The following is a 25,000-nucleotide window of genomic DNA, read 5'->3' on the forward strand; positions in this document are numbered from 1 at the left end:
TCCCCTTCACAATGCCAGGCAGGATCTCAGAATCCAAAATCTGTCATGAGCTTTGTCCACATGGAAGATAACACCACTGCTATCTTTAAAATAATCTTTAGAATATTCTGGTTCAAAACTTTTTTGAAGCTTATTTTATTCTCACAGCTCATTTTCTTCCCGTACCCTTCAACATATCTAAGGGGGTGAAATCCAGATCTTGGCAATTCTTACAGTTTATATGTTTGAGATTGGAACATATTGATACAAAACTGATTTTTCCTCTTTCAAACAAGAGTTTTTTTAATCTCTTCTTCAAGGTCTTCTCCAGCTCTCCACTTCTAGTGGTCTCTGGCCGTAGGCACTCTCCCCTCACTCCTGGCCTGGCCATCTACCCTGTAAGAGTAGTCAACTTCACCTCCTTCCAGCAGATGGCATCACCTGTTTTCATCAATATTTCCTGTGTGCTCACCAGTCAAAGTGAGGCAGTGGTAGTGAGAGCTATGAAGGATAATTCAGGTGCAGGTGAGCATTGGAGGCCCCTATTTTTAATCTAGAGGGGGAAAGAAGACAGAATATATTATAGTAGGCCCCCTTCATCTGCAGCTTTGCCTTCTGAGGTTTCACTTACCCATGGTCTACTGTGGTCTGAAAATACTAAACAGAATTTCAGAAATAAATTTTAAATTGCATGGGGGGGGGTGTCTCGCTCTTGCTCAGGCTGGTCTTGAACTCCTGACCTGGAGCGATCCTCCCGCCTCGACCTCCCAGAGTGCTAGGATTACAGACGTTAAGTCCGGCCATATCAGCTTTTTAAGTATACTATTTACCCTACTTTAAACTTCTTGATAAATGTTTTGTTTCTTTTTTTTTTTTTTGAGACAGAGTCTCACTCTGTTGCCCGGGCTAGAGTGAGTGCCGTGGCGTCAGCTTAGCTCACAGCAACCTCAAACTCCTGGGCTCCAGCAATCCTCCTGCCTCAGCCTCCCAAGTAGCTGGGATTACAGGCATGCACCACCATGCCCAGCTAATTTTTTGTATATATATATATTTTAGTTGTCCATATAATTTCTTTCTATTTTTAGTAGAGACGGGGTCTCACTCTTGCTCAGGCTGGTCTCGAACTCCTGACCTCGAGCGATCCACCCGCCTCGGCCTCCCAGAGTGCTAGGATTACAGGCGTGAGCCACCGCGCCCGGCCTGTTTTGTTTCTTGAAAAGTATTTAGATCTTTTCACATCAGGCAAGGGGCAAATGTTGGTAAACACTAGAACCAAGACTTCCCCAAATCCAGATTCCAGGCATCACCTAGTTTAGAAACGATGCCAAGTTTGGATGGAATGGGAACATAGTTATGGAAAGAGGTGTTGGGAAAGCTAGAGAACCATACTTACATTAGTCACATCCACTTCCTCACCCCTCAGTGCTTCTCTTAATTACTGGGAGTGAACTAGGCTAAATCCTATCTTCTAATCGGAAAGTTTTCTGTTGTTTTTGTGAGCACCTGGTATGTACTGAAAAATATCCCAAGCACATTTATATGCATTTTGTTTTTTAATTCTCTTACTCTAAGAGGTAGGTGCTTTTCCCTATGTAAGAGCTGAGGAAATTGAGATGCTCTCTAGATTCCCTGCTACTAGAAACGCTACTAGAACACCAATCTGTTGGTCAATCTGTGCTTTCTAGTAGAGCAGAGTTTTTAAATCTTACAGTCCACAGATCTATGGGTCCACAGACAGAATCCAAGGTGTCCATGACCCTGAGTGGGGGTAAAAAAAAACTGCACCTTCATTTTCAATTAACCTCAAACTGCAAGTTAGCATTTCCATTCTTTTTTTCTAAGAGATGGTCCTTGCTCTGTCGCCCAGGCCAGAGTGCAGTGGCATGATCACAGCTCATCATAGCCTTGAACTCCTGGGTTCACGTGATCCTCCTGCCTCAGCCTCCTGATTAGCTGGGGCTACAGGTGCATACCACCATTCCCAGCTAATTAATATGGCTTCTAAGTTTTATTTGGACTATGGCCCTACAGACACTGGAAAGCCAGAAGCTTTTAATAGTGGGATCCTATCAAGGATTAGTTTTAGTGTCTGCAACCTCAAATTATTTCTGAGTGAGGTAGTTCGCAAATAGTGAAGATTGAGAGTATGGTTGAAAGGTAAGATCAGTCAGGAGTCTAGAGGTAGAAGGCCTATACTAGGGATGCGTAACAGCAACTAGGTATGAGCACCTGGTAACCAATTTATATGGGAAGGCCTGAATTTCAGGCAGTCGGAGGGGGAAATTCATTTCTAGATACTGAAGAATTTGAAATTACCAAATGCAGATTCCAAATATGCTTCAAACATACAATTCTATAAAGTTTTATCGATAAGGTTAGGTACAAGTCTGAATGCTCCCTAGAAACAACATCCTGAGTAGGATCAAGGATACTAGATTTAATAAATCAATGATGATCTAAAGAAATGTTTTGAGATTAGAGAAATTAGAATTGTAAATGGCAAGCATATCACCTGGGATTACAGTGCACAGAAAAGGTAACTGGAATTTTAAGGTAGCAGAGAATTTGAAGCATCTTCTGTAATCTGAGAAGAAATAACAGGCTCAAGAATCAGAGTCCTGGAGATAGGAAGAAGCCAAAAAAAAAAACGTGAAAGAGCCAAGTATAGATCACATTTGAAGCCCTCTTCTTTCCATTAAGGGCTGGGTTTTTGAGCATTTCTCTTTTGACTACACATCTTTAAATGCAGTATCTGCCCTAGATGTTACTAAGTAACTATTATCTTGTTTTGTCAAGGCCAATGCATAGATCAATGTGAAGATTCAAGCATCCTCGGGCAGTTCATTGGTTCTTACCAAATCTTCCTCTTGACTCTCTTTGCAGTATTGGCATCAACAGCTTTCATCTTTCTAGGTAAGGAGTCCTTATATTCAGTACCATGGACTCTGATTTGGAAACTGCCTTCATTTCATTTCACAAACCATATGAGGATGAAAATTAGCTGTTTATTCCATATAATTTGTGACAAGTGGTTGAAACCGAGCTAGCTGCCCTAACCCTAGTCACACAGTGGACTAAAGGTCCTCCTCAACTTACTACTACCAGGAAGCAATAAATTGTATGTAGCGAACTATGACACACCACTCAGGAGTAGGAACCACTGCTCAATCTTGATATAACATCTACTTTTGCTAAAATTCACACCTAGGGATGATTCAAGTAATGCAGTACATCACCATTGTACACATCTGCCATTTCCATCTTTGAGCCAAAAGTTGAATGAAAATATCTCCATAATGGGTCAAATAATTTCCTGTAGTAATATATTACTATTAATCTGAAGCACTGCTTTCACAGCAATATTAAATATCATTTTAGAGTTTACTTTGTCTTTTAAGGCCTTCCTCCAACAGCAGCCAGATGCTTTTTTTTTTTTTTTAACATCTCTCTTGTCCTTTTTCCAGCATACAATGCCTTCTTAAACAAGATACAGAGTGTTCCAGTTGTTTACGTACCAACTCCAGGAACACCACAGCCAGGTAAAGAACCACTGTCCTCATTTTTGAAAAACTATACACAATTTAATTCACTCAACCTTTCGATCTTCCTCCCCCCACTCTAGGTCCTTATACTTCTACATATTCTCCTCCTCCCTTTACGAGTCCACAAGCCCCACTGGCCCAGAGTCGGCTACAACATTGGTTATGGAGTATAAGGCACTAACCTCCACTTGGACAAGTCCCCTTTAACTGTGGGGGAATGGAGATTTGTAGCTCTGGAAAAGGAAGGAAGCAGCAAACTCTATACTAAGCCTCCAAACAAAGCTTCTGAGAACTGTAAATAAAGGATCCTAAGCTTTTCTTTTTTTTTTTTTTAATTAAAATGATGTGTTGGATTGTGTTGTAAAGATTCACTGTCCGTTCTTGACTCTAAGAAAACACCAAAGTGAAAATCTCATTTATGTAGTATTCCCAGTTTTTAAAAATCAAACTCTTAAGATTTACCCAACGAGCCCAGGTGGGTAAAAATGTTCCAAATGGATTTTTTAAGTATTTGGTCACTTACTTGCCCCAAATGACTCTAGTATTCCACTCTTCTGGTGGCCCCTGAATACTTGAGGCAGGAACTTCCTAGCAGTTAAACAAGACAACAAACAGGATATATCCAAAATGTGTTTAGTTTATTGGGATGGTTTCCCATTCATTCAAGCAGGATACTTAGTGCTGCTTCCTTCTGAAGGAGCATCCTGGAAGAAAGAGTTTCAGAGATTAGCTGACATTAGCCTAAGTACCCTGTCCACTCCCACAAAACAAGCAGATGTCTAGTGATCCACCCTCAGAAATCTACATCTTCACTTTCCTCAACCTCTTTAGCTACCTAATCATTTATATCACTTTGGTCACTTCACAGCAGCTTCAACCCATATGAAGCCCTTTTATCACCCATCCATCCCAGTTTTAGACATACTGCTTTGTAAATACGTGGTTTTAATAACTGCTTTAAAAAAAAAAAACTACCGAATTCAAACTGTCTTTACGTGACAGTCTGAAAATTAACATTACACATGATCCCTTTCACTATGTAAGATTCAAAGCCTATAAGAAGTTTTTTTATTTCGAGGGGAAACAAAAAGATTCAATCTCCAAATCACAGTATTTGTTAAACCATTTACCTTCTGTAAGCCTTGCTTTTCCTCCTGTAGGCTGGCAGAGGACAGTAGAGCAACCAACACACAAAACTACTGTTTGTGCATGGCTAAACACCGTGGTGATTTTATAGCATCCTGGGGGGGGAAAAAACCCGCCAAAAAATAAGCAGTTAACACTCTCCCCATTATTGCCCCCCGTTATCTTTCCTTCATTTAAGCCCAACTCATCATCCCATTCATTAGTTTCCTGCAGCAAAGGAATAAAAAGTTTGTATATAGAATTTTGATGGGAGATCACTCTGAACTGAATCACTTCTTCTAAAATCCAAAACTTTGCCAACCTAGTACATCTGAATTTTAAGAAAATCAGGGACAGTATTACAGACTCCGTTTTACAGACAAAGAAACTGAAGCCCCTGGGCTGCTTCAAGCATATGACACAACTCACGCTACAACTTCTTCCAACTGTTGAAGTCCAGTGCTTTCTCCATCACGCAAGCCATCTTCTTACCTGGGCATTTCACATCCATGAAGTAGGAATTTGGGCTCTGCACCAGGCGCTTCTTCTTGTGTTTCCTCTTCTCCTCTTCTGGAGAGGGATGAAGGAGATCCTTTGCGAGCTAAGAGCAAAAATGCAGAGATTTAGAAACCAATGGCGAAAATGAAATGATTGAAAACAGCCCCCACTATCACACACCGGGGAGAGCTCGCCCCTCGCGGCCCCTGGTGTCTGCGCAGCTGGGCCGCCATCTTATCTCCTCTCCGCTCCCGTCTATGCGGGTGGCCCGTGGGCCGCTGCGGTCCCTGGAGTTAATGTCCTAAGAAGTGCAGAGGGTAAATGAGGACCCTCTACGATCCGAAATCAGCGTGAGGGGAGGCTGCGGACAGAAGAGCGAGATCTCCGCCGAAACCTGGACCAAGGGACTCACAGGCATGTTCTCGTGAGAAGGCCGTCACCGCCGGAAAAGGGGGAAAAGCGGAAATCCTGCTCCTTATATCCGGCAACTTACAGGAAATGACGCACAAGTCTTGTGCAGCCATATTGGGAAGGTCCTGCTCTCAGTCCTGCATCGGGGCGGGCAGGGAGGTGCCATCTTCGGAAGGACTCTAAATGATAGTTATGAGACAGGTGTGTCGCCACGTTGAGAGGGATAGCTTGCTATCTTGAGGTCGGCGTTTGATCACTATCCGAGGGATAAACAGACGCTTTAAAAATTTGGGGCCACACTTTTGACAGTTGAAGCCTAATAGGAACAGTTGAGGAAAACAACAGGGAAAACGAGCGGTATCCAAGACTTCCTTACCATTTCTCAGTTACCCAATTCAAGATGTAAATATTAAAAAAAAGCGCTCTTCGTATTTTCCCCACCCCTAACCTACTCCTAGGGTTTACCACTGCTAAAATTTATTTTGTTCCTGGAGATATGTGGTGTAAATTTTAAAAACAAATTATTTTGTCTCCTTCCAATCCTTTCCCTTTAGGCCGGGCGCGGTGGCTCGCGCCTGTAATCCTAGCACTCTGGTAAGCTCTGGCGGGAGGATCGCTCGAGGTCAGGAGTTGGAGGTTGCTGTGAGCTAGGCTGACGCCACGGCACTCACTCTAGCCCGGGCAACAGAGTGAGACTCTGTCTAAAAAAAAAAAAAAATTAAAACAATCCTTTCCGTCTGTATAATAATTACAATTAAACACACAGTGCTTACTGTACATATGTTAATTAATCTTCACAGCAACTCTATGAGGGCGATGCTATTATTATCCACATTTTACAGATTAAGATATTGATGTCCGGAGAAGTTAAATACGTTGTCCAGGGATAACAGAATATGTGTCTACGTAGCTACACACATCTTTACATATATATGTATATCCACACATACGTATAAAGATGCTCAGAGTCTCTCTGAACCTATTCTGGTTCGAGAGGCTGCCCGATTCACAAAAAAAAGAAAAAATATAAGGATGTAAATAATGATAACAGAGATATATACATATAGATAGATTCTCTTGCACCTGTATGACGATATTTGTAGGAAAATCTCTAAAATTGAGTTGTTGAAAAAAAATTGAATTGCTGAATCAAGGGTATGTACACTGAGAGTTACTACTAAACTGACTTCCAATAAGGTTTTGCCAGTTTACATTCTCCAATTCTTTTCCCCACATTGACACCCTTGCCAGACTATGAAAAGAAAGGAAGGATGAAGACCAAAGCATCATCTTCTAATAATGACCGAAGGTTCAGAATGTCCATTTGTCATAAAGGAGGGACAAAGATGACCCAGATGGCATTTGGGTGCCTGGTTAATTCCAAAGGAAAAGGATAAGACAAGGAGTGTGAGTTCCAGGCAGAGGTGTGCTGGCAAAGGTTTAACAACCAAGAAAAGCTTTGATTTGTAGTCCTTGTTGATTGCAGTGCTGTAAATGCTCCCACAATGGCTGATTTCAAACTACCAAAGTGACATCATTGAACATAAATTGGTAAGGGATGTGCCCAGTCTTTCCTCGTAAGTCGGTAAGAACTGATTCCAGCATGCTACTGATGGGCCAGAGAAACCTCTGAGGGAGTGATGTTTAGCTGAAATCTGAAAGACCAGAAGCCAACCATGCACATATTTGAGAGAAGAGCATTCTGGGCTGAGGGAAGAGCTTGCAATACAAACCCCAAGGCCAGAATGTGCCTGGCATGATTGAGGGGGAAGGGCATTGTTGCTGAGGCTTTGAGAGCTAAGGAGAGAATACTACGAGATAAGAGTCCCCTGAAAGCAGGTATATTCCAGCATAAGTACAGTTCAGAGAGGTGGGCAAGAATAATATTAATATATTGCTGAGGATGAAAGGTCTAAATCCAGGCAAAATAAGATAAAAAGTGAAAGAACTGATGGATTTTTATCAGCATACCCCATGAAAATTGAAGAGTAATTTCGAGGACAGGTGAGATCTGGTTTGGTCAGTGAGAAGAAATAGGGAAGACAAGTTTGTGCCACAGCCTGAAGAGAGAATGAGAGGTGAAAGAATGGACAATAGGAGAGTTAATAGTTGTGTTTCTGAAGGGACAAATATGGACACAGAATGTGACAAGGATATGTGAAGTGTCCAAAGATACCTATTCACAATCAGTACCCATCTTTAAACAAGGACAATTCTACTGACCCACTGTTAGAAAAGCAGATATTTTGAATAATTTTTTCCAAAGGCGGAGATAAACTTGTTTCTTTACAGCCACGCTCTCCATATTTCAGCTTCCTGGTTGCCAAGGCTACACATTCACAGCCCATTCAGTGAGGTATCAGAAGTACTGCACCTTAAGAGGGCCATATCAAAATATTAATGTGAAGAATGACGTTTTCAGTCCCAATTTCTATCTTCCTGAGCTATCTGGTCAAAGAAATCACACATAGGGTCCCAGACTGTTCTGACTGAAGCCCTACAATGTGTCTAGGTGGTCTGTGTGTGTTTGTGTTGGGATGGGGTGGGGCTGATTCGGTATTATAATTAATTTAAATTTTCACTGCATTCCACCAGGGGGCAGACTGACTTAACAAATAACCCCCTACTTCTGGGCATCCCGCTTTTTTCAAAGGGAGTTGGGATCCATAGAGCTAAAGGCTTGCAACACTAACACTAGAATTCTAGGACTGCCTTTTGCACAGTCCCCAGAAACTCGTCATAACTCAACTTCTACCTTCCTCGAATAGCCTCTCTAAAAATCAGCCCCAAATTTTTGTCAATCTCCAGTGCCATCCCTACTTCAGCCTTATTCCTACACTCTTTTCCCTTGCCCTGATGCCTCTAAAATTCCTCTTCCCGTATCTTCTTGCTTAAACCTCACTTTCCTTTACCCAACCTCTCTGGCTTCAGAATGGAAGAGTGAGGTCAAAAGAGGGGAACGATAGTTAGCAAAAGGTTACAGGAAATAGCGAGGGAGACAGGCCTGCCTAGGCTGGGAAGGAAAAGCCAAGCGAACACAAGGCTGGGCTGGCCGGGCCTCCTTGGCCTGCCCAAAGTGGTGGGCGGGCAGAGGGTGGAGCGCAGAGGAGTGCCGCCTCTCTTCTTTCCCGGAGCCTGGGCGGGGAGAGGGAGGAAAACTTCTTCCTGGCCTGGGCTCTGTCCGCCAACCCTCCAATCCCGCCTACCAGTGCCGGGCGCTTCCCCACCCCTCCCCCGGCTCCCCCAGTGTCCGCCATGGCCAAAGCCTACGACCACCTCTTCAAGTTGCTGCTGATCGGGGACTCTGGGGTGGGCAAGACTTGTCTGATCATTCGCTTTGCAGAGGACAACTTCAACAACACTTACATCTCCACCATCGGTGAGCCCACTGGCCATATCCCAGACCCCCGATTCCCCCTCGTGACCTCATCCTCAAGCTCCTAGATTACTAGTGACCCCACATTTCCACCCCCTTAGAATAAGGCTTCTAAATTCTAGGAGCCTAAATTCTGGATGGTACCCAAACCTCTAACCTCTCTGAATCCTCCCGGTAGGTAACTCTTCAGTGGCTGCCAGCCCCTCATTTTCTTGGTACTTAGTCTCCCTAGTCCCCCCAAATCCACATGAACCCTTCTCTATTTCCCTCTCAGCTCCTCTTTTCCCTCCCTCATCCACCTAGAACTCTCTTGATCCACTCTTCACATTTCCTATATTCCTCTCCCCCAACATCTGTGTCCCAGTTCTCCCAGCTTCTTTCTGTCCCATGAGCTTCAAACTCTCCCATTGCATCCCCACCTTACCATCTACTTCCCTGTCTGTCTCCCTGCGCCTCAATTTAAGGGTTGGAGAGGGTGGAATGGGGTGGAGGGTGGCTCAAGGACTGTGATCATGAATATGCAGTCAGCCTGGTGAGGAAGGTGGAAATGAGGGGACTTTTGGGGTCTGAGTCAGCCTGGTGACTCAACCTCCTCCCTGGGGCTCCCAGCAGGCCTGGGGGAGGTGCCCAAGTTTCTAGTAAGAAGAACATTGTCTCCTCTCCTCCCTTCTCATCTCCTCTGGCTGGGAAATAAGACAGGAAGAGTCTCAAGACAATTCTGGTTACAAAGGGAAAGGAAAAGTGCCCCTCTTTCCTAATTCAGTCCCAGAAGGAATCCTTTTTAGCCTCAGACTTTCTTAATTCCAAGCTTGGCCCACTAGTTAATTCACATAGACTGGCATCAGCTACTTTTTCCTTTACTCTTTAAAAGAGAGTGGGTGAAGTACCAAGAGTAGAGGGCTCTAAAAAAAAAAACAGAAGGGAAGAGGAACATGAAAGTAATATTGGGGGGAAACAGAGACTAAATTGAGAGGGTTGTCAGCTGTTGTGGCTGAGTGAGCCCAAGAGGTGGTGTGAGGGTTGCTTCTCGCCTCCAAAATCTAAGTAAAATCCATATTCTTGCTATACAAATACAGCTTTAGGAGCTGGGTGCAGTGGTGCACGCCTGTAGTCTCAGCTACTCCAGAAGCTGAGGCAGGAGGATCGCTTGAGCCTAGGAGTTCACAACGAGACTAGGCAATATAGTGAGACCCCTGTCTCTGAAACAGCAACAACAACAAAATAGCTTTGGGAAAATTCTCTAGCTCTGCATTTCCAACAAGATTGCTCCTCTGCAGAATTTCTGGCATTCTGGAACTGCCACTGCTCCATTCCTGTCTCTCTCACCACACACACAGACACACACACACACACACACACACGCACACACACGTCTCAACTTTGCTGCACACCTTCCACCCCTAGGAATTGATTTCAAGATCCGCACTGTGGATATAGAGGGGAAGAAGATCAAACTGCAAGTCTGGTGAGTGAATCCCCCAGGATGCCAAACCAGACTTCCCCATTTACCTCCTACAGCTATTTTCCTTCTGTTTGCTTCATTTCTCACCCTTTCCTGATTGCTCCTTCCAGCACTTCTATCCATTTTCCTCACCTCTCTCGGTTGTCCTTCCATCGCTCTTCCTGCTCTCCCAGCTTGTTTGTTTGTTTGTAACTCTTGCCTCCTCTGGCTCCAAAGTACTCTCTGATTTGACAACAATCTCTATTGAGCTATAATGTGGAAACAGACTATCAGCAGTTAAATGGCAAATAGCAGAATTAAGACTTAACTCCAAGTCTCGTGCTCTCCTTAAATGATGGAGAGCCCAGAAAGCCAATTATAGAGGTTCACCCTGACTGTCATAAGAAAGCTGGCGACCCTGAAGGTGTTTAAGTGGAATAAGGCTTGGTGGAGGCCTTATGATATGACATATGAGAGCAGACTGGGGTTCAAATCCTGGTTCTGTTACTTACCTGCCGCCTGGCCCTCATTAGTTATTCAGCCATTCCAAATCTGTTTCCTCATTTGTAAAATAGGGACAATAAAACACGTCTAACAAGGATACAGTGAGGATTAGATAAAGTTGATACATACTCAGTACTTGACACAGGGTAAGCATTCAGTGAACATACAAGAGACAGCTTGTTTCTCTGGCCTGTACCATCTTCTAAAGTCAGCCCAACTGTCTTTCTTCCCTTTTCTCCTTTATTATTTCCTCATTCTTTTCCTTTCAGCCCTACCATGTTGCAAAAGCTACATTCTTAGGGGAGGAATTCTTCCCTTGGAAATCCCTTCCCCCTATCCCACCCCATCCTTCATACCTTCTACTTCTCCAGGGACACAGCTGGCCAAGAGCGATTCAAGACAATAACTACTGCCTATTACCGTGGAGCCATGGTATGAAGTGTGGGTCTGGACAAGAGATGAGGGCACGAGGCTATAGAATATGGTTTTATGAGTTCCTTACCTCCCTTATGAAGTAAAAAAATAAAATAAATTTTAAAAAGAGAAATATAATTTTCTGAGTACAAAGGGCCCAAGGTTGGGGCAGGGAAAAATGGGGGGTCACAATGCGGGTTGCAGAGGGCCCAACACTTCGTAGTGTTTAGGCCCATGATGGAACTTGCAGGGTCACTTAGAGGGCAGTGGGGAGCCCAAGCAGGAATATAGTCCAAAGTGAAATTTGCCATCCCCCAGGGCATTATCTTAGTATATGACATCACAGACGAGAAGTCCTTTGAGAATATCCAGAACTGGATGAAAAGCATCAAAGAGGTGAGGACCCTCCAAAAGAGTTGGGGGAACTGGTTAGAACCTGGAGGATGAATAGGGGGGCCATGAGGATAGGCAAGACCCAACTTTTACTTGTCTTACCCTTTTGCCCTTAGAATGCCTCGGCTGGGGTGGAGCGCCTCTTGCTGGGAAACAAGTGTGACATGGAGGCCAAGAGGAAGGTGCAGAAGGAGCAGGCTGATAAGGTGAGGGTCAGGCTGGGCAGTGTTCTAGAACTGAGCTGGGAGGGCCAAGATGAAGTTGGATTGCAGAGGACTTGGGTGCTGCCCTTAATCCAACTCTCTCCTTCCACTTCACCCCCTACAGTTGGCCCGAGAGCATGGAATCCGATTTTTTGAAACAAGTGCTAAATCCAGTATGAATGTGGATGAGGTGAGACCTGTCCCTCTCAAACAGATGAAAGATAGATTGTCTTCCCCTCCAAACTGTTCTGACCAATCCGCCCCCAACCCCCTGCCCTTAGGCTTTTAGTTCCCTGGCCCGGGACATCTTGCTCAAGTCAGGAAGCCGGAGATCAGTAAGTTGATTCTGCTGGGCTAGGTACAACTGTGTGTGTACGTTGGGGGTGAAAACTGAGGAGGGGAACAATGCTAAGATTTCCCACGAGGGTGGGTTGACTTCAAACAGTTCATAGCCTCATACCCCAACTAGCCATTCACACCTTTACCCCGTACCCTTCTCCCTCTAGGGAAACGGCAACATGGCTCCCAGCACGGACCTGAAAACCTGTGACAAGAAGAACACCAAGTGCTCCCTGGGCTGAGGACCCTTTCTTGCCTCCCCACCCTAAGCCTGGAAACTGAACCGGAGGGAGGCAGGGCTGAGGGGCTCGGTGGAATAGATGGGTAGATGGTAAGGAGAATGAGGAGAAAATGGAGAAGACAAAAACGAAAAGGAGAGAAGGAGGAGAGGCAGAGAGGGAAGGCAAAGAATTGAGGAAGTGAAAGAAGGTAATGAGACGGGAAGAGAAGGAGGAGGAAAGGAAGTAAGGATAGAAGGCCTTAGGCTTCAGACTTTCCCTAGGTTTTCAGGGCAAAGAAAAATGTAAATACATTGATTTATTCTGTAACTAGATCAGGTTTTAGGGTCCTGTGAGAGGTTGACTCAGCACCACTCTCTGAGGTTTTATTCTGTCACTCTGCATGGTCTTTCTTGGTATTAAAGGCCACCATTTGCATAAATGTGCCTGGTTTGGGTACCTCTCGTTATTGTTAGAATTACTCTCCAAACTCAATCCTTTTTTTCTTTTTTTTTTTTTTTTAGAGACAGGTCTTGCTTTGTCTTACAGGCTGGAGTGCAGTGGCACAATCATAGCTTGCTGCAGCTTCAGACTCCTGGGCTCAAGGAATCCTCTCGCTTCACCCTTCAGAGTAGCTGGGACTACAGGCACACACTGCCACACCTTATTTTCTGTAGAGACAGAGTCTCCCTATGTTGCCCAGGCTGGTTTCAAACTCCTGGCCTCAATCGTCCCGCCTCAGCCTCCCAAAGTACTGGGTTTACAGGCCTGAGCCACCATGCCTAGACTCAAACCAAATTCTTGCTTCTCCAAAGTGGTTGGTCTGCCTGAATCTGGGTGCATTCCTGTGGCCCCAGCACTATTCCTACCCCTGTCTCTTCCCCAGCTGTGTAATTGGTGAGGAAAACAGCAAGCAGCAGGAGGCAGAGTCAACTGAATGTCTGGATTTTCTCTTTCTATTATGGGGTCTAGAGGACTCTGCAGAGTCTTATCCTGAGTACAGAAAATTCCAAGAGAGAAGGACTCTAATAGACCTAGCCTCAGGAAAACAGCAGGAGCTAGTATTGTTCATACAGTGATCTGTGTAAGCTTCTTTGATTCTGCCAGCCATCGTTCATTTAGATATTTGCTAGGCATTATTATCTGCTCTTATTGGTGAGGAATATGAGACACATGAGAGGTTCATTTATTCATAAATATTTATTGAGCATTTTCTGTGTGCCAGGCACAATAGTTGACATAGCCTTTGGGTGGTACTTACAAGCAGAGGGACAAGCAACTTTTAACAAAAACAGTTCTTAACTACTGAATAACAAAGATGGCAAAACTATTGTCATGCAAAAGAACAACAATCACAAAGTTCAGGTTTGATACATAGCCCCCTTAAGTGAAAATAGCTCCCTTTCATCATATACAGTACTTTTTAATTTTTTTTTTTTTTTGGAGAATCTCACTCTGTCACCCTGGGTAGAGTGCAATGGCGTCATCACAGCTCTGCGCAACCTCAAACTCCTGGGCTCAAGCGATCCTCTTGCCTCAGCTTCCTGACTAGCTGAGACTGCAGGCATAGGCCACCATGCCCAGCTAATTTTTTCTATTTTTGGTAGAGGCTAATTTTCTCTATTTTTGGTAGATATGGGGGTCTCACTCTTGCTTGGGCTGGTCTCGAACTCCCGACCTCAAGCAATCCTCCTGCCTCAGCCTCCCAGAGTCCTAGGATTACAGGCATAAGCCACCGTGCCCAGTCCCACAATATTTTTTAAACAGCAAAATTATCTCACAGATTTGATCTTTTATCAGGATCAGTGAACATGTCAGATTTGATTAGGACGAATGTACTATTATAATTTTTATTCTTGGATACAATATTTAAGGCAATTAGGAAATCCCCAACCCTTCAGTGTAAAAGTGGATGGCTACCCTAGAGTCAGCAGGAAAGTCTCTTTTTGTGCTGCTGTTTCTGTTGGTAAAAGACAACGCTCAAAAAAACCTGATAGTGCTGGGAGAAATAATAATTAAATGTAATAAAATAATTTGATAAATACATTAAGTTTCCAAGCTTTGATGGGGTAATGATAAGCCCTTTTTGTGGCTTATGTTTGAATTCTGTAGTCAACAGCCGAGCTGGTTTAATTTGCTAAAGAGATGAGGAAAGACTTGTACTTTGTGGCTCCCAGGAAAGAAACTAACATCTTCATCATAACCCAGAGCAGATATTTGAAAACCTAGTTTCAGGGTAGAGACCCCAGTTAGTTGCTTGGTCAGGTTAGTCGAAGTGAAATCTTACAAGATCTCACAGTTTGTTATGAGATAAGGTAGGATTTGGCAAGGAGTAACAGATACTAGCAGATTTCAGCCAAAACTTTATAGCTAAAAACTACTGGAAAAAAACCCACAGTCTACTTTTTGTAACATATAACTATTCAAATACACATAACACATAAATATACAAATAACTTAAACAAACAAATTCAAAATTAGGCATGGTGGTAAACACCTGTAGTCCCAGCTACTTGGGAGGTTGAGGCAGGAAGATCACTTGAGCCTAGGAGTTTGAGGCTGTAGTATGCTATGATCACGCCTGTGAACAGCCACTGCACTCCAGCCTGGGCGCCATAATGAGACACAGTCTCTAAAAAAAAAAACAAAAACAAAATGAAAGCGCAGCCCTCACTGGGTTTTTTCTTTTCTTGTCTTGTCTTAGAGACACGGTCTTGCTTTGTTGTCCGGGCTGGAGTGCAGTGGCACAATCATAGCTCACTGCAGCCTCGAACTCCCGGGCTCAAGCAGTCCTACTGCCTCAGCCTTCCGAGTAGCTGGGACTACAGGCATGTGCCACCATGCCTGGCCAATTTTTAAATTTTTTTGTAGAACAGGATCTCATTATGTTGCCCAAGCTGGTGTCCAACTCCTGGCCTCAATCAATCCCCCTGCTTTGGCGTCACAAAGTGCTGGGATTACAGCTGTGAGTCACTGCACTAAGGCCCAGGTTTTGTTTTTTTTCAACTTCCATTCAGTGGTCTTTCTACAGTCTGGTAGTCTCTGCTCTTGAGAGGCCAGCTTTAGGTCTGATGGGAGGACAGAATTTATGGGATATGCCATCAGATATGCTGTTAATCCCAAAATAAAGTGCTCTACCCTTAGGGCTGTGGGGAAGGGCAGAGGCAGTGGTCTTTAGGCTAGAAAGATGCCTTGGAGGAGGAGCATGTGGAGCAGAGTTAACAAGAAATATGGAGATGAACCCCCTTTTTTTGTTGTTTTTGAGACAGAGCTTGCTTTGTTGCCCAGGCTAGAGTGCAGTGATGTCATCAGTGCTCACTGCACCCTGGAACTCCTGGGCTCAAGAGATCCTCCTGCCTCAGCCTCCCAAGTAGCCAGGACTATAAGCACACACCACCACACCCAACTGATTTTTCTTACTTTCTGTAGAGATGGGGGTCTTGTTACGTTGCCCAGACTGGTCTTGAACTCCTGGACTCAAGCAGTCCTCCCACTTTGGCCTCCCAAAATGCTGGGATTACAGGCATGAGTTTCCGCACCCAGCTCCCCCTGCCCTTTTTTTTCTTAAGAATAGGGTCTCAGGTCTTGCTATGTTGCCCAGGCTAATCTTGAACTCCAGGCCTCAGGGGATCCTCTCACCTCAGCCTCCTGAGTAGCTGGAATTACAGGCAAGAGCAACGGTCCCCAGTGAGCCCTTTGATCCTGAGAGTTGGGATCCATATTATTTTATTAGTGCCCATATTTATATGAAGTTTAAGTACTTCCTTGTCTATCTATTGAGCATCTAAGAAAACTAAATTGCATGGCTCCATTGTCTGAGAGCCTGTGGGTAACACATATATGTGAAACTACGAGGCAAATTAGGGCAGAATTAGGATAGTGACTAATACGTTACCAGACATTAAAGCAGGAACTGAGCGTGGGTCAAGTCACTGCAGTATATATTAACTCTATGGGGATGGAAATCAGTCACAAATCTTTGGCCTGGGAATTGAAAGTCTAGGCTCAAATCCCAGCTTTCCCACTCAGCAGCTTGGTGACCTTGGACAAGTCACTTATACTCTCTGAACTTACTCATAAAACAGAGATAACACATTTCATTTGCATCTCAAAAAATACTAGAAAATGCACATTAGCACCTTTACACAGAACACTGAGAGCCAGATGCTGTCCTAAGGTCATGTAGCAAATAAGCACCTGAACCTAGACCTAATACTTCTTGGCACTTCAAATCTCATGCCCTTCTCATTGTACTAATGATTATTCCATTACGTAGGAGCAAGGGAGCGTTGAGAACATTTGAGGAGGTTATCCAGAGGACCAGTTCTGCGGAGTAGTTTAGCAATTAACATGAGCGGAGGTAACACTGGTTCACCTGCGTAGTGGAGTAGGCGCCCAGAGACAGAAGAAAGTTTCATGTTCACCAAGTGTCTCGGATATTGCTGTTTCTGCAGAAAAGAAAAAGTGCAGTTTCGTCTCCATTCCTTGACGTCCAATCCAGCTTCTCCACTGGACCATCACAGGCGGGGAGGGTGGGATAGCGAAGGGTGTCAGACAGGCTAAAGCTTAATGGTGAATCCCAGGTTTTCAAGGAGGGAGCAAAGTCCTGGGAGGGCGACGTGTTGTGCCTTTTAATACCTTCCTGCTCACCTTGCCCAGAACGGGCAAACAGGAGACAGCCCAGGGAACAGCGAATCGAGAATCCCAGCAAACCTCAGCAGCCGCCATTTCCTCCATTCTCGCAAAGACTACCGGCGCCACAATGCAACGGGGCGCCGTGCCAACTCCCAGTGAGCAGCGGGCGAGGCGCCACCGACTGCGAAAGACTACAAGCCCCAGCAGGCGCCGACAGGACGCGCCTGGGCCTGCGCCTGCGCCCCAGCATGCTCCGCTGGGCAAGATGGCCGCGCCGGGGGCTGAGGCCGAGGGGAGTGGGTGTTAGGCCTATGTGTCCGCGCCGGCACTTCCTTTAGGACCCTGCGGGTTCCGCGGAAGGAACTCGCGTCCCTAGCCAACAAATGCATATGGGCTTTTTTCGCTGTGGCCACGGGGACGTCCCGATAGAGCCTTTGCCCTGATAGGCAACCCCGGCATTTAGCCGCCCGGACCCGGAACCTCTGGAGGGCTGCAGAGTAAGGGCCGCCTCTGCGCTCCGACGGAGGCACGAGGCCAGACGAACAGGTCCCTCTGTTCCGCCAGGTGCGACACTGAGCGCTCCATGCCTGCAGGCGCGGGGAGGCGTGGCCTCCCCCAGGGCCGCCACCTCTGCTGGTTGCTTTGCGCCTTCACCTTAAAGCTCTGGTAAGGAGGGGCTGAAGGGAGGGAAAAGGAGGGCACAGAAGGACCGGATCGTCCCTATCTCCGGAGACTGGGGAGACCTTGTCCATGGACAGCGGAGGTGGGGGTGCCCTGTTCTGGATTCTGACTTTTGCCGCTTCCCCTCTTCCCCCATCCGCTGCAGCCAAGCAGAGGCGCCTGTGCAGGACGAGAAGCTGTCAGGTGGGTGATTGTCTCAGAACCCGACACCCCCGTAGTTTTTTGGGTTTTGTTTTTAATATCTTCTCCATATACCAAGAGCACAGGTGGAAAAGGACGGCACCATATGGAATGAGGGCAGGCGCTGGGCTGGGAAGTTGGATGGGCAGCGCCTTTGGGAGAAATATTTCCTGAATGGTCTGGGGTTGGCATTTTTTTCCCCTTTTAGTGAGCACTTCAAATTTGCCGTGCTGGATGGTGGAAGAGTTTGTGGTGGCAGAAGAGTGTACTCCGTGTTCTAATTTCCAGACTGTGAGTATGTTTTCTATCCTTTTTTCCCTCACATCTAAGCAGTCCCCAAGTCTTAATAAGTGAGCTTTTGCATTGTCTTTTCTTACTTCTGCTTGTGGTCTCACTGTATGTCAAAATCTGCACTTGTCTTTCTTCTGAAAATGTGCCTCTTTTTTTTCCCAAGTTAATGGCAGTATTTAGCTGATAACCACATTCAGTTCATTTTTAATACAGTGGGCTCTGGAACCTGTCCTCACCTCTCCTAGACTACTGCCCCTGAAGTGTTCTTTCTAATACACATTACTAATCATGCAACCACTACCTCCACTATCTGAATCGGAACTCTTCATTAGCTGTTGCCTGCCAACTCTGAGCCATAGCAGTTGGGCTTCTGCTTCTTCTGAATGTCAGCCTTTCTGTTTTTCCTGCTGCCCCTTCCTAATATGTGTGTTGGTCCTTTTCTCCTGGCAGAAAACCACCCCTGAGTGCAGTTCCACAGGGTATGTAGAGAAAATCACATGCAGTTCATCTAAGAGGAATGAGTTCAAAAGGTGAGTGCCATTTGTCTTTTCTGAGAACACCTTCTTTGCTCCTATGACTTTAGGTAGGTGGTCCCACCTTTTCCTCCTGGGATGCAGACAGCATGGCATATTGGAAAGAAGAGGGGATTTGGAGCCAAATGACTTGAACCCAAGTCCCAGCTTTACTCTTCAGCACTATGTTATTGGCCATATTTTCTCATCACTTTGGTAAAATTAGTTAATACTAACTCTGCCTATCTCATTAGAGGATAAATTAAATGATATATTTGAGAGGGATTTATGTACTATAAATACATCAGAAAGCTAACTCTGGGCCAGGTGCAGTGGCTCACACCTGTAATCCTGGCATTTTGGAAGGCTGAGGTGGGAGGATTGCTCGAGGCCAGGAGTGTGAGAGTAGTCTGGGCAGCATAGCGAGATCTTGTCTCTACAAATTTTTTTTAATTAGCCACGTGTGGTGGTGTGTGCCTGTGGTCCCAACTACTAAGGAGGCTGAGGTGGGAGGATCTCCTGAGCCCAGGAATTTGAGGCTGCAGTGAGCAATAATTGCACACCTGCACTCCAGTCTGGGTAACAGAGTGAGACTATGTCTCTAAGAAAAAAGAAGGCTGACTTTTCCTCTTGGATATATCTTGGTTAGGCTGAAGTAGAAGGGAGATCAGAGGGAGAAGCTGTCTGGCCTTCCCTGGGAATAACTGTTCCTTTCTGCCCTCAGTTGCCGCTCAGCTCTGTTGGAACAACACTTATTCTGGAACTTTGAAGGGGCTGTCGTGGGTGTGGCCTTGGTCTTCGCTTGCCTTGTCATCATTCGTCAGCGACAACTGGACAGAAAGGCTCTGGAAAAGGTCCGGAAGCAAATTGAGTCCATATAGCTACATTCTACCCTTTTATCCTGGGTCTTAGAGACCTTATCTCTCAGACAGAGAAAGTGAAAGGGACTGATTTGCACCCTTGGTTCTTTGGAGCCGTGTGGTGGTATCCTCTTCCCCGGTATTCCTCTTTCAGATCATTAATGAACAGAATAAAAAGAGTTAAATAGTTTCCTTCCTTACTATAATTTGGAGCAAGAAGTCATGAGGGCAGAGAGGGAAAGGGGTGGAAACTTTAGGCTCCAGTCTACCAAGTACCTATCTTCCCCTTCTACTTACTTAAAACTTCTGAGATAAAATTTCAGCTAAAAAGTTCATTTTTCAGTCCAAACTTGTTTTTCCTCAACCCTATTCCCAAAGAAGAAATAAATCACAGATACATAACACAAGTATTTCAGGTGCCCTCTCACATAGGCAGATCAGGCCTCACGGTGTCCTGAAATTCTGACCTTTGAGGGCAGAGACCCCTGAGTGGGAATCCTAGGGGGAAGCCCTGGCGTCCTCATTGTGATTGGGAAGTAGGCCAGGAAGGACTCTGTTCCAGCTCACATCTCATCTGCATGCAGCACTGTTCTGATGTGCCCACTGGGTCCTGTCTTTCCTCCTGTCTTCTCAATCGGTGTCTCTGTTGAGCCATTTGTACCCTTAGCTCCAGGTGGCTCCTCCAGTCTGGACTCTGCCACTTGAGTCTCCAGTTTTTCTGTCACGTCCTTGTGGGTCAGGATATTTCTGGAAATCACTGGGAAGGGAAAGGAAAAAGGTAAATAATAGAGTGCTCCCCTGGGTCGGGGACCCTAGACAGGACAAGACCTCCTTCCCGCTCTTGACTACCAAGGAGAACAGAGCCCCTGCTTGCTTACCAGGGGTCCCTCCCTGCCCTTGCCTCTCACCTCCATGAGGCTGGTAATCCTCAGGCCCAACTTCTGGTAGACCCTGAAATGGGCTGAAGCTGGGCAGGATGATGAGAGCCAGGGAAAAAAGAAGGATCTGGGAGGAAGCAAGAGGACACTTGGGCTGTGGGGACAATAAAAGAAGGGAGCAGAGGGCAGAGTGAATGTAGGTTAGTTGGGGTTATCAAGTATGAGAAGATAGATGTGCCTGGGTGGGGGGTGTTGGGATGGAAATGTGGAAGATGGTGGAGGTGGGGGGAGAGGGAAGCAGACAAATGGTACCAGAACACAAGTGCTCGTCTGGGCAGCTTTGTTGGAGGTTTGAACAACAAGTGTCTGCAGCTGGCGGAGCTGAGCCACCAAAGAGCTGGGGAAGGAGGAAAGAAGAGTTAGTATCTTCTGGGAACCAGGACCCAAGAATGGTGCCCCTGGGTGCTGCATCCTCACCGCCTGCAACACCCACATACACACTATGCTTTCACTCACGTGTTGTGCCTCTCCAGCTCCTGGACTTTTTTCTGTAGTTCCTGGTTCTGTGCAGAACAGGCTGCCACCCTAGAGAGTGTGGAGAGGTAAGACAAGGCTCAGCAATCTGAGTCCCTTACCTCGCCTGCCTTGGTGAGGAAGGGGGCCCACAGGAAGTCAGAAATGTGACCCCAAACATACCTAACCTCTAGCCCATCGATGTACTCTTTCTTCCGCCGCCGACTGTCCTGAGCTGACTGCTTGTTACGGATTTTCCTCCTGACCTTCTTGAGGACCCTCTCCTCTGCCTGGAGACCCAGGGTGTGTCAGTCTTGGACCCTTAACTTCCCCCAGCTCCCCAACTCTTCCCCTGGGATGTTGGCTCCTGAGAGGCCATAGTGGAGCCCCTGGGTGGGGATACCCTTTGGGGAAGTGTGTTACCTTGGTGAGAGGCAGGTGAGAGGGCAGAGAAACCCCTTCCTGCCCCAGCAGACGCTTCTCCTCATCTGTCAGGAGCAGGGTTTGACACGGCAGCTGGGGGCGGTGGACAGGAGAAGATGAGATGGGAGTGTGGAGAGGGTCATCCCATTTCCCGCACCTAGGCTGCTCCCCCTGCAAGCCCTCTGGACAGTTTCCTGTTTGCGCTAGGGAATGACTCCAACCTTGAGGTGAGGTGGGGGCAGAAACCTTAATTCAGACGGGCACTGGATCAAGCCAAAGGGACCTCGTGAGGCTGAGGAGGGAGAGAGGAGGTAGTTTTGTCGTATCCTTCACTCAGAGACTTAGGACCTTGGCACTATGAGCAAGCAAGGGAAGGCCTGTGGCTGCCTGTCAACCACAGAGCGCGCCCTGGAACAGTGGCCTGTTCTCCTCTAGGGTCTGAGCTCTACTTTTCCAACTGAGGCTCTGTCCCCTCTCAGACAAGGAGCTCCCCAAGGACAGCGTGACTTCTCACAGCAAATCACAGCAAAGTACGCAGAGAGAGTAGATGGTATCTGTGGTTAACCTGAGTTGATCGCAACTGAGTCCTTGCCTTTCTCACTAGTATTTTTTTTTTTTTTTTTTTTTTGTGAGACAGAGTCTCGCTCCATTGCCTAGGCTAGAGTGCCATGGCGTCAAGCTCACAGCAACCTCAAACTCCTGGGCTCAGGCAATCCTCCTGCCTCAGCCTCCCGAGTAGCGGGGACTACAGGCATGTGCCACCATGCCCGGCTAATTTTTTTCTGTACATGTTTTTAGCTGTCCAGATCATTTCTTTCTATTTTTAGTAGAGACAGGGTCTCACTCTTGCTCAGGCTGGTCTCGAACTCCTGACCTCGAGCCATCCTCCCGCCTCGGCCTCTCAGAGTGCTAGGATTACAGGCATGAGCCACCGCGCCCTGCCATGGGCAAGGCATCTAATGTGATACTCTGCTGCACTGTAGCACTGGCCAGTGGATGCCTACTGGGCAACTGTTCCAGTGGAAACTGCTGCTGTCGTTTCTCCTCCTTCACCCTGTACCCAGTAACCAGCTGGATCCCAGGTGGCCTGTCCTATTTCCATGCCCTGACCCAAGGCTTAAGACAATGGCTCTGGCTAAGCATACAGTGCACACAAGGTCTAGGCTTCCTCTTGAGGCCGTTCCCAGATTATCTTACCCCACCTTCTCTTTAACCACCTTATCTCCAAGGCCTTTCTCTCCCCCTTGTCCTTTCCTGCTCTTAACATTGCTCATGTCTCCTTGGTCTTCAAGCCCAAGGCAGGAAAAACTGGGGGCAAAGAGTTCATCATCAGTTTCCCCTTCCCTCATCCTCTTTGCTGCCATCTATGTGATTACATATGTGTGTATCAGGGAGCACTGGTTCTGGCTGACACCAAGACTCACCAGGGTCGCAGGAGGCATTGGGGCTATGGTGCCTGCTCTGGGCAGGATATGGGCATTAGCATCAAAGGGCAGCTCGCTGACCATGCAGACATCAGGCACCAAAAATGATGGGCTCCACTGGTCTAAGGGAGACAAAAGTGGCTGGGAGAAAAGAGGGTATACCCTGACAGCAGCAGGGCCTGGGTAGTGGCACAGGTTGAGGAAACCCCTTTAACTCTATGCCTAGGGCTGGACCTAAAGGGCCATTGTCCCCTTCCCACAAAGAACACTGACCTAGCTGGATGGAGATGAGCCCTACATTTGGTCCAGCTTCCCCCTGCATCCTCTCCAGGGCCCCTGCCTCATAGACAAGCTTATAGAGGGCAGGAGAACAGGGTGCCCTGCGGTCAGGGGGACTGTCTGGATGGCCAGGGTCCTCAGAGATGGCACTGTCACTGCCAGGAGATGCTTCTGAGCAGTACACCTCATTGGGATCAATGAAAAGCTTCAGGAAATCTTCAGGCTCACTCTCTTGAAGGCCCTACAGTAGGAGAGGGAAGAATTTTGGAAAGTCCTACCTGACATCAGACCTAGATGATTCATGCTTCAATTTCAATCCTTTCTCTTCTTGGCCATGGAGATAGTTATAACTCATGTTTACTTTGGGGGTCTCTGTTTCAAGACCTCTTGCCAACTGGGGGTTGAAGCCTGTTGGGGTCTTATCACAGAGTTGAGCCTCAACCCCACTCCCACTCCCATTCATCACACTCACACAGCCATGGCCCCCACTGGACTCCAAGCCTTGCAGCCCCTGTTCTTGTAGCCTAGTCACCGGGATCTCTGCAGGGGGACAGGGGAGTCCGGGCTCCAGGAAGGATCCTGTCGAAAAGATATCTCCTGGGGGCTCCAGCCACGAGTCCAGCAGGTCAGGGGTTGGGAGATCCATGCTTCTGTGGGAAGGCATGTGGCACGGAGAGTTGCAAAAGAGGATGATGGCTGTCCCCTATCCCCCACAGCTTCTGGGCTCCTCTGCTCCCTCTTCCCTTATCCCCCTTCCTCACCTGTGCAGCCCCCTCACCTGTCGCCTGGAGATCTCGCCTCCATCCTTATCTCTCAGGTTCAGACGAACGGAGCCCCCCGGGTATTACCTGTTCCGAAGAGCCCAGCCCTGCCAAGCCTACCTAGCTCGCCGACCGCCCCAAGCACTACCCCTTTTCTTTCCTCCAGGATATCGTATCCTGGACCTGCCCAGATAAACCCCGCCCTCAGCCTTATACCAGGAAAGTGGGTTGCACCTTGCGAGGAGCCACCGTAGGGCCGCCCTATCTGGGAATAGGGGATTAAGAGGCTGCGCGTCCACAAACGGAATTTAAGGAAAACATACGCAGCCGCACCCTTCCTGCCTCAGTTTCTCCTAGAGATAGTAAATCTTCCTGAGGGTTTAGTGTCTCCTTAGGAGAGAACAGACAGGGCTGTCACCGGAGCACAGGACGCTTAAGTGCCTGTCTTCCAGCCACCACTGCAGGGATGCAAACATGCAGAAAGACTCGAGAGGCTAGCGGGAGATTTACGGAGGCCTCCCCTCCCCCACCACGTGGCGCTCTCCCTACAGTTGAGTCCTGATTGGAAGCGAAAGACTTAGGGTTTGAGGGGCAGGGCATCAAGCCAATGGCATTACCCTCGCAAGGCCGGCTCCTCCATCACTGGTCGGAATAGGCCGTCAGAGGGGAGTCAGGCCAATGTGACCGCAGTACTATTTGTCAGGCGGAGATTGGGTTCCGCCGGACCAAACAGAGGGCTAAGAGCCAGAGAATGAGTTGCAGGGAAGTTGGGGGAAAGTTCCCAGAAAGTGGGGAGGAGCAGCCTGGTTAAGTTTCGCTTACCACGTGACTCCGAAGCTCAGGTTATTACCTAGGCGAGCAGTAAATAACCTGTTGACTCAAGTTTAGTGACAGGGCTTTGACTCTGCGGGCAGAAAGCCGCGCAGCCGCGGTTTTTGCAAGTCTGTAATCCCTGCGTTGGGCTGCTGCTGCAGAACAGCAGTTACACCCACACGCTCACTGGACTCTGTTAACTAATGGCGGAACAAGGGTCTGGGAAACTGCAACAACAAGTTAAGAAACCTTTTGTGTTTGGTTTGGGAATTTGTTTTATTGTCTGCGTGTAATTGCCAGGAACATT

General features: G+C 46.9%; 5 protein-coding genes across 13 annotated transcripts in view; 3 read left to right on the forward strand and 2 right to left on the reverse strand.

The window, feature by feature from the left end:
* The window catches only part of NUP210L (nucleoporin 210 like), a 95,249-nt gene extending 91,407 nt beyond the window's left edge, over positions 1–3,842 (forward strand). Inside the window, exons 37-40 of one of the 2 annotated variants that reach the window (XM_069480529.1) lie at positions 300–504; positions 2,788–2,892; positions 3,444–3,518; positions 3,602–3,842. In XM_069480529.1, the coding sequence (XP_069336630.1) occupies positions 300–504; positions 2,788–2,892; positions 3,444–3,518; positions 3,602–3,702 (486 nt within the window). In that variant the 3' untranslated portion in view covers positions 3,703–3,842. The remainder of the gene's footprint in view (positions 1–299; positions 505–2,787; positions 2,893–3,443; positions 3,519–3,601) is intronic. The other variant, XM_069480530.1, reaches the window with a different exon arrangement.
* RPS27 (ribosomal protein S27) lies at positions 426–5,593 on the reverse strand. Of its 3 annotated transcripts, XM_069480570.1 has the most exons (6): positions 5,557–5,593; positions 5,325–5,445; positions 5,139–5,247; positions 4,652–4,762; positions 4,045–4,225; positions 426–532 (listed from the first exon to the last, which is right to left on the reverse strand). In XM_069480570.1, the coding sequence occupies exons 3-5, from the start codon at positions 5,155–5,157 to the stop codon at positions 4,197–4,199; spliced, it is 159 nt and encodes a 52-aa protein (XP_069336671.1). In that variant the 5' UTR covers positions 5,158–5,247; positions 5,325–5,445; positions 5,557–5,593; the 3' UTR covers positions 426–532; positions 4,045–4,196. The 3 variants fall into 3 exon arrangements, with proteins under 3 accessions (XP_069336671.1, XP_069336670.1, XP_069336669.1); XM_069480569.1 differs by having other exon boundaries at positions 5,325–5,593; XM_069480568.1 differs by lacking the exon at positions 5,325–5,445 and having other exon boundaries at positions 5,557–5,573.
* Positions 5,594–8,715: 3,122 nt separating this feature from the next.
* Positions 8,716–12,747, forward strand: RAB13 (RAB13, member RAS oncogene family). The gene is made up of 8 exons (XM_069478686.1): positions 8,716–8,934; positions 10,336–10,396; positions 11,248–11,308; positions 11,609–11,686; positions 11,800–11,889; positions 12,011–12,076; positions 12,168–12,221; positions 12,393–12,747. Exons 1-8 carry the CDS (start codon positions 8,811–8,813, stop codon positions 12,465–12,467), a joined length of 609 nt encoding a protein of 202 aa, XP_069334787.1. The 5' UTR covers positions 8,716–8,810; the 3' UTR covers positions 12,468–12,747.
* A 4,566-nt stretch (positions 12,748–17,313) lies between these two features.
* On the forward strand, positions 17,314–19,760 carry JTB (jumping translocation breakpoint). The gene is made up of 5 exons (XM_069478694.1): positions 17,314–17,744; positions 17,905–17,942; positions 18,148–18,230; positions 18,681–18,760; positions 19,467–19,760. Exons 1-5 carry the CDS (start codon positions 17,662–17,664, stop codon positions 19,621–19,623), a joined length of 441 nt encoding a protein of 146 aa, XP_069334795.1. The 5' UTR covers positions 17,314–17,661; the 3' UTR covers positions 19,624–19,760.
* Positions 19,761–19,868: 108 nt separating this feature from the next.
* CREB3L4 (cAMP responsive element binding protein 3 like 4) lies at positions 19,869–24,367 on the reverse strand. Of its 6 annotated transcripts, none has more exons than XM_069478692.1 (10): positions 24,115–24,367; positions 23,652–23,769; positions 23,114–23,360; positions 22,841–22,962; positions 21,417–21,509; positions 21,177–21,283; positions 20,997–21,065; positions 20,793–20,877; positions 20,511–20,607; positions 19,869–20,359 (listed from the first exon to the last, which is right to left on the reverse strand). In XM_069478692.1, exons 2-10 carry the CDS (start codon positions 23,763–23,765, stop codon positions 20,166–20,168), a joined length of 1,128 nt encoding a protein of 375 aa, XP_069334793.1. In that variant the 5' UTR covers positions 23,766–23,769; positions 24,115–24,367; the 3' UTR covers positions 19,869–20,165. The 6 variants fall into 6 exon arrangements, with proteins under 6 accessions (XP_069334793.1, XP_069334790.1, XP_069334791.1 ...); XM_069478689.1 differs by having other exon boundaries at positions 23,592–23,769; XM_069478690.1 differs by having other exon boundaries at positions 23,968–24,367.
* Between the last annotated feature and the right edge of the window lie 633 nt (positions 24,368–25,000).

This window comes from Eulemur rufifrons, chromosome 8 (assembly GCF_041146395.1).
Source record: "Eulemur rufifrons isolate Redbay chromosome 8, OSU_ERuf_1, whole genome shotgun sequence".
NCBI classification, from domain to species: domain Eukaryota; kingdom Metazoa; phylum Chordata; class Mammalia; order Primates; family Lemuridae; genus Eulemur; species Eulemur rufifrons.

Coding starts and splice junctions, on each gene's coding strand:
- RPS27 (XM_069480568.1), bottom strand. Junction 4,763..5,138: donor CATGGATGTGAAATGCCCAG/GTAAGAAGATGG, acceptor TTCCCCCCCCAG/GATGCTATAAAATCACCACG. Junction 4,226..4,651: donor AAAAGCAAGGCTTACAGAAG/GTAAATGGTTTA, acceptor TCTTTCTTCCAG/GATGCTCCTTCAGAAGGAAG.
- RAB13 (XM_069478686.1), top strand. CDS start 8,811: ATGGCCAAAGCCTACGACCACCTCTTCAAGTTGCTGCTGATCGGGGAC. Junction 8,935..10,335: donor CACTTACATCTCCACCATCG/GTGAGCCCACTG, acceptor TTCCACCCCTAG/GAATTGATTTCAAGATCCGC. Junction 12,222..12,392: donor AGTCAGGAAGCCGGAGATCA/GTAAGTTGATTC, acceptor TTCTCCCTCTAG/GGAAACGGCAACATGGCTCC.
- JTB (XM_069478694.1), top strand. CDS start 17,662: ATGCCTGCAGGCGCGGGGAGGCGTGGCCTCCCCCAGGGCCGCCACCTC. Junction 17,745..17,904: donor GCCTTCACCTTAAAGCTCTG/GTAAGGAGGGGC, acceptor CATCCGCTGCAG/CCAAGCAGAGGCGCCTGTGC. Junction 17,943..18,147: donor GCAGGACGAGAAGCTGTCAG/GTGGGTGATTGT, acceptor TTCCCCTTTTAG/TGAGCACTTCAAATTTGCCG.
- CREB3L4 (XM_069478687.1), bottom strand. CDS start 23,923: ATGGAGGCGAGATCTCCAGGCGACAG. Junction 21,066..21,176: donor ATCGATGGGCTAGAGGTTAG/GTATGTTTGGGG, acceptor CACACTCTCTAG/GGTGGCAGCCTGTTCTGCAC. Junction 20,360..20,510: donor GGATTACCAGCCTCATGGAG/GTGAGAGGCAAG, acceptor TTCCCTTCCCAG/TGATTTCCAGAAATATCCTG.